General features: G+C 37.7%; 1 protein-coding gene across 4 annotated transcripts; it reads right to left on the minus strand.

The window, feature by feature from the left end:
* Positions 1 to 2134: 2134 nt before the first annotated feature.
* On the minus strand, positions 2135 to 16707 carry LOC121430789 (TATA box-binding protein-like 1). 4 transcript variants are annotated; one of them, XM_041628187.1, is made up of 7 exons: positions 16617 to 16707; positions 12080 to 12645; positions 10313 to 10395; positions 7121 to 7184; positions 6371 to 6474; positions 5551 to 5645; positions 2135 to 3492 (listed from the first exon to the last, which is right to left on the minus strand). In XM_041628187.1, exons 2-7 carry the CDS (start codon positions 12461 to 12463, stop codon positions 3263 to 3265), a joined length of 960 nt encoding a protein of 319 aa, XP_041484121.1. In that variant the 5' UTR covers positions 12464 to 12645; positions 16617 to 16707; the 3' UTR covers positions 2135 to 3262. The 4 variants fall into 4 exon arrangements, with proteins under 4 accessions (XP_041484121.1, XP_041484122.1, XP_041484124.1 ...); XM_041628188.1 differs by having other exon boundaries at positions 12080 to 12637; positions 16617 to 16699; XM_041628190.1 differs by having other exon boundaries at positions 12080 to 12427; positions 16617 to 16678.
* Between the last annotated feature and the right edge of the window lie 89 nt (positions 16708 to 16796).

Genomic DNA, 16796 nt, shown 5'->3' on the forward strand with positions numbered 1-16796 from the left:
GCTCGTTGAATATTCGTGTACACATGCCTAGAACTGTTTCACGGGAATAATGCAAATCTTTAAAAAAAATTGTCTGATTTTTCTTTATCTGTTAACCATATAATTTCCAGCTCGGAGCATCCCTTTTACTCTGAAACACAATCCAGTCATTACCAAAGGATTTTTCCTCAATTCCAATTGAGTAAAAACGAATAGACATTTTCATTCACGATGAATGATCAAAACACCAGAAATCTGATATTGTTGTTTAGTATCAAAACTTTAAACACATCAAATGTCAAACAATAAATAAGGAAAAAAATTATCAAATTCATGTACATGGCTATTTCGGGAGAACGCTTTTTATATGATACACATAGAAAATATGAAAAAATAACAATGTTCAACACAAGCTGCAACAAAATAAATATCCATAAAAAATATATGTGTCTGGTGCTATAAATAAGCATAGCAATCAAAGAGCTGTTTCATTTTAAATGAATATTTGCAAATACAACTAATAATGAGCAATTTAAGGAGTTGATACTCAGACACAAAATATCCCTTTTCCCCTTTTATTATTAAATTCAAAGTATTTCACACCTCATACCATACTTCCTACCTCTGATTGCAAAGTCATATAAAAAATGTCCTTTCATTTTTTTACAATAATGTTTTGCTTTTTTTCAGTCAAACAATCCTTGTCAAACTTAAAGGTAGAAGTACATGTAGAATGTGACGGTGATTCGTTGTAAAAATAAATCCCTGAAAAAAAAGAAGTCGCCTAAAAATCGAAACTGAAAATGTATGATTGACCAGAGACACCATCCAAATTCGATTCCATTTCTTTAACAGGATTTTTGTAATGTTAAACATTGTCTTCAACCTGGTTTGGCTTGTAAGATTATCAACCAATATACAATGGTACTTAAAGGTTAGTGAACCCCATCAAAAAATGAACATACATGTATTTAACGTGTTCAAGTTCTTCCATGTTTTTCATTGTGCAGTCAAGTGATATAATAATAATAATAGGCATTTATATAGCGCCATCTATCTAGAAATATTCTATTCCGAGGCGCACAAGAAAAGAAAGAATGAGAAAGTTTGGAAGAGTGTCAAAGTGCCAATAACTAATACTGTTAGAAAAGATAAGATTTCAGTTTGGATTTAAAGGTCTCCAGTGATTGTATAATTCTTAAATTTAATGGCAAATTATTCCAGAGAGGTGCTGAGGCAGAGAAAGCTCGTGCACCATATGCTACACGTGTCTTGGGAGTCTTAAGAAGTTGCTGGTGTGATGATCTCAGGCTTCTAGCTGGTGCATAAGGCGTGACAAGGTCTTGTAGATATTTTGGTGCCAAACCATTAAACATATAATATCATATTCGATACTGTTTGGGGTTTTTTTAGTTCGCTGACCATTTTTGTGCTGCTGTCTACAATGAAAAAAGTAGTGCATTTTGTGATGGGGTTCATCGCCTCTGAGCAACTGCATATTATTACGCTGGGTTCTATTTTCTATTCAATCTGGCTTCATTGGAAAGAATAAGACTTTGGATAATCCCAAACCACCAATAAAAGGATGTTTTATTCAGACAGAAAAAGTGTCCGAATGAAATCGTTTCAAACAAAGCCATGTCTTATCAGTCCACTATATACATGTAGATGCAAGAATCAAAAAGTCCATTACAAATCAATTTGCAACTCTCGCCATGTAAAGGATATAATAAATAAAGGCACTTGGTACATATACTTAACACACATAAAGCTCTTTCATATCAATTTATCCATTTACAAACACATATATAAACAATTATCTGGAAACTTAGCCTTCTGTCTTCGCTATCAGCATCACAATTTTCCAGTTGCTCTGTAAAACATCAAAACTGAACAGATCCCAAATTATTTCATGTCTCTGGCAGACGACTCCAAATTATGAAATTTTAATACGTACAGCATTTAAATAGGAATTCAAATTTAATTTGTTCCTGGACCCACTTTTTACCAAAGCTTATTACTCAAAATTATTAGACAATGCCTAATTATGTTTATGCTGATTCTGCAAAACACATATTGACAAGATTTTTGTTTCCAAATTAGAACTTTAAAAATCAAACCCTGCCTTCAAAATATCTTTTGTCTTAAGTGGCAGATGAAGTGATTTGGTTCGCTAGCATATATTAAAAACTCTAAGGCCCAAATTCACACAGGTGGTTTTAAATGCGTGCTTCGAAGTCATGGATAAATTACGCTCAATTATGCATGTCAATAGAGGGTCCAAGGTGTGAACTTTCAGCTTAATTTATGTTTGTTGCTATAAAGGTTCTGGCCTTAATAAATCCACTGATGTTTAGATCATCAGTCCACTGCTTATCTAAATTAATTTACATTAACAGTGGACTAAAACCATGGTAAAAGGCATGAACTATACCACCCTATGATAGAACCATGCATACAATCATTGGACACTTTCTGAATATGATTGCTGAATTAAGTGTAATCCACACAAGAAATTTGCATAATTCAATGTGAATTTGGACCCAAGACTTGGTGAAGAAATGAACGTCAAGAAGAGTCATAAGGATACCTCATCTTCAGGGACTCAGTTTTAAGGGGAGTGAGAGCAATCGCTTGCTACTTCTCGCCTTAATCCATTTCAGGTAGAGCGATTTATCACTCACCTTAGCGAAATACATTTTTTTGTGACATACGATATGATAAAAGCAGAAAACCTACAAATCAGGCAACATCATTCACATTTAGTTTGTACATTTTTAATTCCCTTTATAATCTCTATTCTGATATCACTTAATCTGAATGTAAAACAAGAGTGTCAGTCAATGATCCCCTACCACTCCCCTTAAAACATTTAGGAGAGCTGTTTGATTGGCTCCCCTCTTAATTAAAAAAACTGAATCCCTGCATCTTCTGGATAAAGACGCCAGCCATGCAGTCAGGACACTATTTCATGGAAGCTTTCATTATTCAACATTTAAAATAGAAGCAATTTATAGACACATATACTTCTTGGCCAATCTCAACCCAGAAACGTTGTCAGATGACAAAAAGCTGATGAAAGGTCTCCCTGATATCCAAAGCATACATGAACTATGTTCGACATAGGACCACAACATTTTCTCCACACTGCTAAATCATACGCTGGCCTTCAGCCTCTTGCACTGAAAACTTGATGCAGTTTTGAAAGCAGCAATGAGAACATAAAACCTCTTTCTTCAACCTCCACGTGGACGGCAGCCCCCGATCATCTACTCACACTCTCTCAGCTACTATCGTCCGATGAATACTCGTCGCTGTCCTCCTCGTTGTCTAATGCGTCCTCATCGGCATACTCGTCATCAGTGTTCTCTTCGTCATCCTCGAGATATCCTTCTCGTTTGCGTTTTCTGGCGAGTCTCTTCTGTATAGTTGCCTCACTGAGGGGCGTCTTATGAACCTCAACCAAAGGGTATATGTGTTCTATTGCTTTGCTGATGTTGTCTACTGCTGGCGCTGTTGTCAAAAATGAGGGGGGGGGCAAAGCAAAACGAAATAAAATACATGTGTATGTAAATAATTGCAATGAAAGACATGACAACTTTCAGAGCTTCATTTACTGGATAAAATCCAAGTTCTATATTCACTTGGTAAGAGAGCACTTCTGGCTTTTTTCTCAGATAGCCTACTATCAATTAAAGCCATATGATGGCTTGGTTCAATTAGTTCAATGCTCAATTGCCATTTGATCTACATTACACTTGGTTTAATACAGTACCCAGTTAAAGGTAGAACAATTTTGTTGTTGTTTTAGCTTATACGGCGCATGTCATTCAGTAGTGAATATTTATCTAATGCCTGGTTAACCTTTAAAAAAGGCTGTGTCCGTTATGATAGTTATATCAAATGCCTACCAACTGGAAAAAAGATTGTTTTGCGAAAGGCCGAGTGAATGCGAGGACTAAATGTTCAAGCCCAGCCACAGGGCGTTAAGGAACCCGAATAGGATTTCACAATGTTAACCATTGCTTCGACACATAATCCCTACCTCTCAGGTAGCGGCCAATCAGTGAGCGTATCATTTGCATCAATGAACCCTGTACGACCCCGTACCACAGAAGCAAACATTCAGTTCCATGACGTCATCAACACCAACATTACCGATTGGTGCATCGGCGAGCTCATGAATAATTCATACATTCACATCTCCTCCCTTCCAAAGGGCCCGATGATTAACCCTAATTCTCCCGGGGGGGGGGGGGGCCATAATGGCCCCCCCCCCTCAACAATTTTTGCGATATATCTGCTGCGCGAAATTTTTTCACCTCGCAGCTCACTGACTTTTTACATTCAAGTCTTGCGCAAATTTTGAGACCAAAGTTGTGACACCCGGGTACGCGGTTACGACATTACGCAACATTATGCAAGTGCATGTCAGACCCAAAATTGCTCATAAACGTGATTTCATGTACAAATCCAATGCAAATTGCGTATTTAGCCAAAATTCATAAATGTATCATTATTTCTACTTTTACTGATTAAACTTAATTAATTTTGCCTTGTTTATGATCAGAATTATGTCTGGAACAATTTCCATTGAAAAAACAATAAAAAACAAAAAGTAAAAAACAAAGAAATACATAAGAAATTTATTTCCAAACCAAAGTTTTTTTGAATTACGATTGTTAAGAATGCTACAAAGAAAATTTTTACCAAAAATTAGCATTCTAGGAGCTTTATTTAGTGAATTAGAGCAAAAAGTATGATTTATGCATAAATTAGCATAATTAATTCATATAAAATAAAATCTCATTATTTTGGAAAATTTTACCATACAGCCTTGTAGAGTACATCTCACACTACCAGCGTGCAACTGGGTGAGGGGAGATGAGTCGCAAGGCAGTCATAAGCCTCGACACCGCAAACTTTGCGATCCGATCTGCGACTCAGGCATGCACTTTTGCTTTTTGGCGTATCATCTGAGAAATTGCGTATGCGCGTTGTTTATCATAATACGCCTTATGCAACTCTGCTGTCTGATTGGCTGAAGGTTGGATTGAGCTTGCGATCCAGTCATAAGGATTCAACATGCCAAATCCTTCCGATTTTCCTTGCGACTTGTCTCTGACCGGTCTGCGACTGTGAAGCTGACAAGCGCTGTGACGTCACCTCTCCCCTCACCCAGTCGCAAGTCAGTCGTCGACCGGTCTGGTCGTAAGGTGTGCGGTGGCCTTAAGTCGCACAATCTCACGCTCACCCTGGTCGCGCCAATTCTTTTTGTAGGCCCTCTCGTCTCACGTCATCCACTACATGACAAGGAATATAGCCAAGTCGCGAGGTCTTGTCAACAGGCTGCTGCCCTGTTGGTCAAATAACCACTGGATAACTTGATAGTTTTTGATTCGTCAAATGAAACCTTGATTCATAAACAGCTCACTGGAATCAAAATGGTTTTCGACCAAGTGGATAGTAGATGAAATAGGTGTAGCCCAACTGGCGGGTAGACTGAATGCCCAAAAGGCCTTATTTTGGCCTGAAAATAAGGAAGCATAAAAGAGCACTACAGCTTAATACCTGTGACTGTGATGCTTCCTGTTGAGAAGATCTTCAGCGTTGCCCTGGGATTGTACATCTTGTAGGTGACAGCTGGATGTAACTCAGGCTCATAGCTGAATTCAAATCAGAATGATCCAAATGAGATTATAAGGCATTGGTTAAAGGCATAGGCTAACATTACAAAGGTCTTATTTTGAAAAGTAATGAACTTCAATAATTCATGTTGTCTTGAGATGGATTAATAAACACCCACGATTAGATAAAAAATCCAAATTTGTGCAGACATGATCCAATAAATCTGTGGCTGAAAAATAATCATTTACTACATGTAGATGTCTGAAGATGGTATTTCAGGTCACTTTATATTTTCCCTTTAAAGCACTAAATAATGATTTCAAGGCACAAGTTTTGTGGGGATTTTTATAACAAATCACAGACACAGGGAACAAGAAGGACCTTGCAGCTCACATTTCTAAAAGAAGTCAAATTGATGTTAGCCAATGCATTTATTACTTTTCAAAATCTGAGCTGTAATATCCCAACTTTTGCCTGTGTCTGTGATATGTGGTAAAAAAATAAAGCCTTAAAAAATGCTCCTTATAATCAAAATTTAATTATGATTTTCTCTTGCGTTTATCAGGGCTTTGTGACAAAAATTTTGGGATGTCAATGACAGGAAAAAAAAGATTGAATTTCTCTGCCAGAGATAATAGAATATATGAAATCAGAATACTCTTGCAGTTATTTGTACATTTTCCCTTTTTATTTTTTTTTATTTAAATAGATAGCCCAAAACTGAGGAAGCCAGATAGACTTTAATGAAACAATGGGAACTCACCTTGCACTACTTGGATGCCTTTGGGAGAAGTCCCTGATACGTATAGCAAACGGCAGTGAGCAGGTCCCTAATACATTCACAACCTTATACCTTGAAAACCGTACCTGCAAATGAAAGATATACATAGGTGTAACACAATGCAATAATTTACCTTTCTATAGCACAGAGGCTGTATGTACAGGAAATTTGGGACCACGAACACGCAGCTTTGCGATCGATCATATATAATTTATTTGTATAACTGATTGCACATAACATTCAATACTATCAATTGTATATCAATTTTATGATCAACTGATCAAGGCTTTGTCAGGAGGCTCTAGTCTTTCAGATATGTACTTCTAAACTCACCTTGTACCAGAAACAGACATCAAGGGATGCATCGATTCAATTTAAATGGTTTCAACTCCTTGGCACATACGTTGCACAAAACTTTTATTTTTCCATTTTATATACTTTTTTACGTGTCATATAAGACAGATTGTAATCGTCAACCTTTGAAGGCGTGAATTTCAGAATTCGGTCTTGGTGAATCATTTCAGCCTATTGCTAGTCTAAAGATCCAGCTTTCTGAAGCCAGGTGAATGACAATGACTTGTAGAGTTTACTTGGTATTATTACTATAAATTAAACCACATCATTGCTGACATGACTGGCATTAACTGCCAATATTTCTGATTTTATTTTTAAAAAATGCTGAACACCATGAAGTTTACAAAAAAATTCGAGCAATTTGACAGTTTGACTTACATTGAAACCCATTTTCTGCAGTGCCCTGGCACACTTTCTTGCAGTCTTCTTTGCATGCTCTTCGCTAGAACAAAAAAACAAAACAAAAACAATTCATATATATATTTCATGACTCAATTCTCTATGTCACTCCATCGACCTACCTACATTTACTGAAATAACATACAATTGCAGGTCTAAGTTTTCATGAGTCGGACACTACCTAGGGACAGTGATTTTCCGCGATCGCGGAAAACGGACGGAATTCACGGAAAAGGCCTTTTGAAACGGAAAGTGGCATTTCAAACGGAAAATCACGGAAAACGTATTTTCCCTCAAAATACACAGAATAGCAACAGAAATTACTCCAAAATAACAACAAAATGAGAATATTAAATGGCCACAAAACCCCAGAAAACACGATCTCACTTCGCTACAATCATGACAATTCACACATCGTGATTGCTCTCGACATCAGCACACTCGATAATACCCCGCGATCGTACTCGGCCGGCCGGGTTGAGCTTCACATCGCTTCAGATCGCTCAACTGCACGGTCGTGTGTTGCTGCCCTCTACGTTTGAAGATGTAACAGCACGATATCGTGGTCTTAAAATCCAAGATGGCGGATTGGCGAAAGTTGTTGACTGATGATAACGATGTCCAAAAAACCCCAAAATTATCGGTGAAATTTAATTTCACCGTAAAATAATGCTAATTATGTGAAAGGTGAGGATGTATGCATGCTAAATCAGTTTGAAAAATCATTAAATACACCAGCATAGATCCGATTAGAACGGATTCTATTGTGTTGTTGGTACAGTAGCAGATACAAATTTTGGCCAGAGCGAGTGTATGCGCTTTGATTTTGCTATTCAATGTGTAAACGGAATTGTCACTTTTCCGTGTGTACAACGTCTATGGGGAAACGGAATTTCCGTTTTCTGACGTGCTGAAACGGAATTTGTGATTTTCTGAAACGGAAAAGGCCATTTTTTGAAACGGAAAATCACTGTCCCTAACTACCCTAGGAATTTGTATGCAAAAAATACTATCATATTCAATATTCTTTCTCATTCTGGTAGACAATTTGTTATTGCTCAGTGATGCAATGTCTGCATTGCATTCTGTCAGATGATACATAAGGCAGGGCGCGACAAACCCGCTTGCCCGCTTGCCCGGGGCAAGTGAAAATGACGTGCGGGCAAGCACTTCTCAAAGTCAATTGCCCGATCGGGCAAGTGGTTGTTGCGTCTTTTTTTCTGTACCGTACCTCGCTTTTCCATAAATCATCAAAAATCCACACTCAAAATCATGAATAAGCCTTAAAAAATATCGAGTAGCGCAGTTTCAAATTCCGAAATTGCGTTATTTTTTCTGTACCACGTATTTCCATACATGGTACCAGGTATGAAAAAAATCAACGCAATGGCCGGGAAACAGTTGAATGTAGTATAGGGGTCCATTATGACTACCACCATGTGCAATTTCTAATGCACATTTTCCCCCTTCCGATATCACAATTCTGTGATAAAATAATCAGAATTACACAGGAAATAAATCACAGTCTAGTAACCGCGCATTGGTGAGTTGTCATTCGGCTTTGCTTTTCAAAACGGCCTATTAACATCCAAAATAACTTGCCGTATTTGTTAATTTTAACTTGAAATTCATTTGTTTCCCTTTTTGAGGGGATGAGGTAAATATCAGACAATAAATCATCAAACAAAGCTCCATCTATTTTACAAGGCCGGCGGGAGGCTCACACACGTGCGCATACTAGCTAGCCAGTCTGAGCTCTGTCTCTCTGCCAGAGCTCTGGGGGACAATTCGCTCAGTAAAGGCCTCAATGATGGTGATTTTCTGTTTCAGACAGAGTTTACATTTCGGGTATATTATTCAAAACTTCCAATAAACTTTGATGATTTATTCATTGTCATGTATATTTAAGTTATTAATGAATACATTCTCACCAAATTTAGACTCCCCCATAGAGAAATGCAATTTTCGTAGAAGTCTGCGTTTTCAAAGAACTTCAGGAAAAGTTAGGGTATGTGGGCCTTTATGGCTTTATTACATGGCCGAGTACAGGTTATTGTACTGGAATAGGCGAAGTAGAAATTAGATATTGAATTCATTTATATCAAAGTTCAACTCACATTCACACCCACACAAACACCCACACACACACACCCAAGATTCTAAGCATAGTGAAAAAAATTACTTAAAAATTATACAATATTAAACAATGTTAGTAATAATTCATTAATAAGTGAACAGGTATTCCTCAAAATAGAAAAAAAAGTAGCATGTGAAAACATGTAGATAAAATTATTGACCGAGTGGAACTCATAAAATGATGAAGAAAAGACTTGATGGTTTCCAACTAATTTTTTTTTTTTTTTTAATCAAGGAAATAATATGGAAAATAAATGACCATTTCATGGATTTAAAGATGCAAAATGTGAAATTTTAGCCACTCCACTTTCGATGATAAAATAATTTTTTCCGAGTCAATAAAGAGCTGAACATTTTTCACTGGCTTTCTTACTTTTCCAACTACGGTAAATGAAAGCAATTCTAAGGAAATATGGTACGCAGGAAGCCATTTCATGGATTTAAAGATGCAAAATATGAAATTTTAGCAACTTTTGTTGAAGGGTTTTTTAAAACCTTAACCATAAAACAGGCCTGCATAAAATATCGATTTTTTTTCTCCAAAATAAACGTAAAGACTTAGGCCTAAGTTGCTGAAAATATCCTTTTCAATGTGTGTTCTTTTATACTGGGCATGATACTCAATTGTTATTTTGTATACCTTAATAAAAATAAGAGTAGTGCCGTCATAATGAAAAAAATTATTTAAAAGTTGGGCAAGCAGTTTTTTCTATTGGGCAAGCAAATTTTTTCATCACTTGCCCAACAGGGCAAGTGACAAAAATTTTTTTTGTAGAGGCCTGCATAAGGGATTGCTTTTGATACCAAATTTACATCAGGGTGAACTTTTTTTAAATGAAGGGAAGATGAGGAGGGAGGGGGTGCAAAACATTACATGGGCGCTCAGGATGATTTCGGGTGACATGCTCAAAAGCTCTAGAAAATTTCCATTCACTGCAATGTTAAAGCTCTTCCAGTGTTGCAGATTCAGCAAGTAGGATTGGACAAGTAGGCCCCCCCAAAAAAAAAAATTACATGGCAGGAGTCCATACGTACCTATCATTGCCTGTGATGGTGATTTTACCTGATGACCAGATGGTAGCAGTGGCTGGGGGATTGCGGAACCTCATGTTCACTTTCTATAGCAAAAAAAAAAAGAATTTCAAGAATGTAAACATATACAGTCTCAATATTTAGGAAAGTATCAAACAAAAGAGTTACCAGATGCTGATGGCAGAATAGCAGAGTACTACATGTACATAAGCACTTGCCCAATTGCCCGGGGCAAGTAAAAGTTACAGTCAGGCAAGTGTTTTGAAGTAAAGACCAAAACTACTTGCTCGAATTAGGCAAGCAAAATTCTCACAGTAGAATTACCAAAAGTAGGGTCGATACGATATACTTTGATATACGATATAAATTTGGTCCTGGCGGGCATGATAAAATTACTTTGTAAAAAGAAAGAACAAGGTTCATCAATTCATGTCAAAAGAGAGAAAAAAAGGTCAAGGGTTTCTAAAACCGTAAAGTATTTTTTTGAAGAGGTAAACTTTTTTCTAAGGATTTTTTTTGGGGGGGGGCAAGTGAAATAGATTTTGGGGCAAGTATATTCAAACTATTTAAAAATTTACTTGCCCAACAGGGCAAGTGGATCTAAAAAGTTATTTAGTACCCTGGAATAGCTATTGAAAGGTGATAGCAGAATAGCTATCAGATGCTGATAACAGAAACTATCAGATGCTGATAGCTGAAGAGTTAATATTGGATGCTGATAGCAAAATAACTATCAGATCTGGATAGCAGAATAGCTGCTGATAACAGAGTAGCTATCAGATGCTCATGGTACAATAGCATCAGATGCTGATAGTAGAATACATGTACCGTAGCAACCAGATGCTACATAATATGTAATAGCAGAATAGCTATCAGAAGCTGATACCAGAATAGCTGCCAATAGCAGAATAGCTATCAGATGCTGATAGAAGCAAAGCTAAAAGCTATAAGGTTTCTCCTTTAACCCTATCTAGGCCGGGGGGGGGGGGGGCCTCGGAGGCCCCCCCCTCAACGAATCGCGCAATATTTTCGCCGCGCGAAATTTTTTGACCGCGCCGCTCGCTGACTATTTACTTTCAAGTCTCGCGCAACTTTTGAGACCAACTTTGCGTCACCCGGGTACGTGGTTCCGAAATTACGCAACATTATGTAAGTGCATGTCAGACCAAAAATTGCTCAAAAACGTGATTTCGTGTACAAAGTCAATGCAAATTGTGTTTTCAACCAAAATTCATAAATGTATGATTATTTTTAGTTTTGCTGGTCTAAATGTATTTATTTTATGCTTTTTATGATCACAGAAGAGTCACCAACAAATTTCATTGAAAAAAAAGAAAAACAAAAGGTCAAAAAACAAAGAAATACATAAGAAATTACAAAAAACAATAAAATACATAAGAAAATTATTTGATATCGCAATTTTTTTCATTTACACTTGCTAAGAACACCACAAAGAGTTTCTATACCAAAAATTAGTACATTTGGAGCTTTATTTAGGGAGTTAGAGGAAAAAGTATGATTTCGCATACTAATTACGCATAAATTAGCATAATCACTTAATAGCGATTCGCATGAAATAAATTACTATACAATCTTGTAGATTATGTCCCAGGCAACCTGCGTGCCAATTTTCGGCGCAATCGCGCGGTCGACGGCCGAGATCTTAGGGGGGGGCCTGGGAGGCCCCCCCCCCGGCCATATGAACTCCAAAAATACCCCGGCCTAGATAGGGTTAAAATTCAACATCACGAAAACATGAGAAAATCTCACCCCGTATTCTCTCCGGTACTCCACATTGGCGCCAGACTGTCCTATCCTCCTGAGATTGAGATGGCATCTTACACTAAAAGCACACACAACATTATTGATGTAAATGTCTACACTCGGTTCATTGCCGATACCATCCTCCCCTCCTCCTTTCTTCTCCACCTCCTGCTCCTTCTTTATATGTACTGTTCCTTTGTCATCTACGTCAATTTCTAACCTTCCTTCTACCTTCACACCTTCTGTGTCGGCATCAACGCGCCTGATGGATGCATCGCGGTAGAACATCGACTCGGCATCTCCAGCAGTGTTCTCTTGCTTTACACTTGCATTCATGACGGAGGAATTCAAGTGCTGTGGTTGGGTGGCAAGCGAGGAAGAATTCATCATTGTTCTTACCAATCAATATAACAATGTTATTATGATTTCAATTAACCTTTTAATTTTGGTCCAGAGTAGTTTTCTCTCTCCACAGACTTTAACGAACAGTGCTTTGGCAGTTTAGGACAAGTATAAGGTGATTGTCAGATTCTGTGGCAAACAGGAAACAAGACCAAGGACAGCCTGTATTTCTTTTTGAAAGAGAAAAATAAAAAAACATATAAGTGTAATGAAATAATGAATCCCAGATCTATACATGTAGTCTGAAACAGACAATCATAGTGTTTTGTGATGTCTTGTAAACCATTTTTTTCTAAATTCCACACGTTTTATTAAAAAAAGTATACTGTGCATGTGCGCATGAGTGTGACATACGCAATTTTGGCACATATGATAGAATTTATGTCAATATGAAATAATTTTCATTAGGCCTAGGTCTATGTCTGATTTAGGTGTTAAGGATTATTTTGATGTATTTTCATGACAAATAAGATCTAGTCAGCTTTCCAAATTTTTGGTCAAGGCTCAACTCAATTAGAATTTTCTAAAGCCAACTGATCTGTACATGTAAATATCTGATTGACACTAGATCTCGACTCTAGGCCTATATGAACTTTAAGGTCAAGTCCACCCCTGAAAACTGATAATTATAGAAAAATCAAACATGTATAACGGTGAAAACTTCATAAAATCGGATGTAAAATAAGAAAAAATATTTTAAAGTTTCGCTTATTTTTCACAAAACAGTTCTATGCTCAACTCAGTGATATGCGAATGAGAGTCGATGTAACTCACTATTTCTTTTGTTTTCTATTGTTTGAATTACACAATATTTCAATTTTTATGAATCTGACAATTAGGACCTCCTTGCCTGAACCACAAAATGTTAAAATAATGGAATTACACGTGGTCAGGGGGGAATGAAACTTCATTACACATGACAATGACGAGAAAATAAAAATATTTCATATAATAAAATACAAAAGAAATAGTGAATGGGCGATATAATCAGTCCCCTCCTATGCATAATGAACAGGATGTGCATATAACTGTTTTGTGAAATTAAGCAAAATTTAATTATCATAACTTTCTTATTTTACATCCGATTTTTATGAAACTTTCAGTATTATATACTTGTTTGAATTTTCTATTTCTATTCATATCACCTTTTTGTTGGAGTGGACTTATCCTTTAATCAAAAATGAGTTTATCACTTGATTATTGGAGTTTGACAGACGGCTCTACTGACTGCCTGCCCTGGCCCAGGCAGTCAGTAGAGGCACTGGTCAGAAAATTGGGATCGTCCCAGGGGATTTACAGGATCTGTTCCAGTTTTCAGATCAAAGATTTCTCTACACAAGAAATCTAGGAAAGTACATGGACCTTAATCTGTCAAGTGTTGACATCAAAGTGTTCTAGTCAATGAAAACATAGGCCCTATCAGATTTCATAACAAGATTATTGGAAGATGGCAAGTCATAAAAAATAGATGGTAAACTGGGGGGGAATCGAGGTCACTGAATCTATTTTTAGCACTCCTTCCCCGTATAAATTGCAGCCTAACTCGTGTCCCACAGGGGTATTTAAATGATAAGAAACTGTCCACAGAAACAATCCACAGAAACAAGGACAATCTCAATTTATCGAGACATGATTTCTCTTGGTTTATGATGAGTATATCCTTGCTTTCTGGGACAGTCCCAATATTTGGACCAGCATCTCTACCGAGTACCGACAGTGTGGGGATATGACCAATCAATTTTTTTGTATGTCAGACCCCCCTCCCCCCCCCCCCCCCCGTTCAAGTCTTACTAGATCTAGTCTACCCAGTTGTTGCGTGTCCGGACGATCAACTTTAGAAAGTCATTTGGAAAAATTTACAAGTGAAGTTACATCAATTTTTAGTACAAAATATTACGAAATATTATAGAGAACAAAACAGAAGATTACTGCAACTATTGAATTCATATTTTTAGTGTAATCCAAAGACAAATCACAATGCTTATCCTACTAGGCCTAGATCTACTTCATTAAACTGGCCAAGTGACTTGCCAAGTCACGATGGTTCTTTGACTTTGTGTTTGGCTTTGCCTTTGAGAACATTTCCAGATTGAGTAACTGACACTGTCTCAACAAAAAAATCAGTCAGAGACACTGACGCAGGCAGACAGAAACAGAATACTTCATCAAATTGTCATCACGTTCATGAAGGTCCCACATATTAATAGGGGTCAGACGTGGACGTACTGCAAATTTTGTGGAATTACCCAGAAGCAGTGTACCTGCGGACGCATGCATGCATGTCACTCAATTATTCCAACATGCCCCAGCATTACTACTAGTAGTACTAGAGGTGCACATCCAATATTAGGAGACCATCTCCTCTGTGGGAGATTATCTCTATAAAAGACTCAAAATCAGAGACTTTTGTAAAGAATTTGGGATTCAGTCTTCACTCTCCAATTTGGGAGCCCAATTTTCTTTGGTTTAGTTTGTTTACATTTGCTGCAAAAGCAAAAGGATTACCTTGACGGGAAAGGAAAATGTGATAAGCAGATTCCTCATGAAAAAATACAATTTTTCACCATCTACTTAAAAAAAATCACCATCTGCTTAAAGTTAAATTGCTTTAGTTTTGGTAGGATTTTTCAATTGTTATCCATACACAAAACAAGTTCTCGAGTTCTCACCTCTCAGTCTCACTCTCAGCTCAGCAGTAGAGGCGCACGGCCAATATGGGAGACTCTCTCCAATAAGGGAGACAATCTCCCATATTGGAGACTTGCTTTGCAAAAGAACAAAAGAAACACCAACAAAAGTATGATTTTTTCCACCCAAACTTTTGTCCCACCGAGGTCAGAAGCCCAATTGTTTTGTGTGTGGAAGACAACAAAAATCCTTATAAAAACAAAAGTAGACGGTGAATTTTAAAGTAGACGGTGAAAAGGGGTAATATTTCATGAGGAATATGCTTATCACATCTTTATTTGCCGCCAAGGTAATCCTTTTTAAGCAAATGTAAACAAAGAAAATTGGTCTCCAAAACTGGAGACTGTTTCTGAAATTGGATACCAAAATTCTTTATGAAAGTATCTGATATTGGAGATAATCTCTCTCATGGGAGACAGTCTCCAATATCGGCCGTGCGCCTCTACTGCTCAGACTCCAGAGTCAGCTGGTCAGACATAGACCCAAAGCTTCGGTCTCTGTTATGTTGGTTGTTCAGCTGAACTCTGTTGGCTTCACTCACCAAATACAGAGACCGAAGTTCTAGCGCGATCTGTACAGGGGACTCAATCATCAATGGCCATATGTTTATGTACTTAAGATCGGATAAAACGGGGAAGTGAATTTGCATGACAGCTGAGGTAAGTCACCGTTTTTGTTCCTTTTAACTTGAGTTTACCTGTTTTTGGCAATCAATGCCAACAGGGAATATTAATTTGCATTTTGGCCGTGTTAATTTTCAAAATTTTCATTAATTAAAGACCAACATTGAAGATCCCCGACGGGGGGATTTTGCATTGCAAGTCCCCTTAACTTGGCCTTGCCCTTATGCCTGGCTGCACGATAGCAAGCCGTCTGTGTGCAAGGAGAAATTTAAAAAAAATGTTAAAAAACTCCTCGAAACAGACGGCTGCCAGCTGTCTACGTCTAGTATAAGTCAGACAGTGTCTGAGCCTGAGCCTCTGAGTCTGACTGAGGCAAATATTTTTGGGTGGAAAAAAATTATGCTTTTGTCTTGACTGAGTTTTGTTGGTAATTGGTGTAACCGTGTTGATTCTTTTGCTCTTTTGCAAAGCAACTTTCCAATATGGGAGATTGTCACCCATATTGGAGAGAGTCTCCCTTGGCCGTGCGCCTCTACTGCCATGACTGCCCAGCCCCATATCCCAGGCCAGGGCCAGCGCCCAGAACCTGCCAACTCGCACCGGATGTGTCATGAATTCAACCGGGGCACAGCCGGGGAATCGACTTCGGAGTTCCGCTGGCAATCTTTCCTGTGCAGACAGATAGGCAATGAATTGGTCCCAAAACCGCGGCTTACTATTAAGAAACAAAATAAAGTTGTATCTTTCCAGCTCAGTGATTCCTTTATACAATGCATACGCAAATATGATGTGTGAAACTAAAGACCAGAAATTACAGAATGGTATTTTACCGGCTTTCCACAAGGCGACGTCGTCTTCAATGCGGGCTCAGACTCTGTAACAAATAACTACATCCACGTACCGCATACGTCAGATTGTATTCCGTGATCTCATTTTCTATTGGTCAGAAAAAGAGTACACTTAACGGGGAATTTAGCAAATTAAGAGAATTTCAAATGCATATTGAGATT

The sequence above is a fragment of the Lytechinus variegatus genome, chromosome 17 (assembly GCF_018143015.1).
Source record: "Lytechinus variegatus isolate NC3 chromosome 17, Lvar_3.0, whole genome shotgun sequence".
NCBI classification, from domain to species: domain Eukaryota; kingdom Metazoa; phylum Echinodermata; class Echinoidea; order Temnopleuroida; family Toxopneustidae; genus Lytechinus; species Lytechinus variegatus.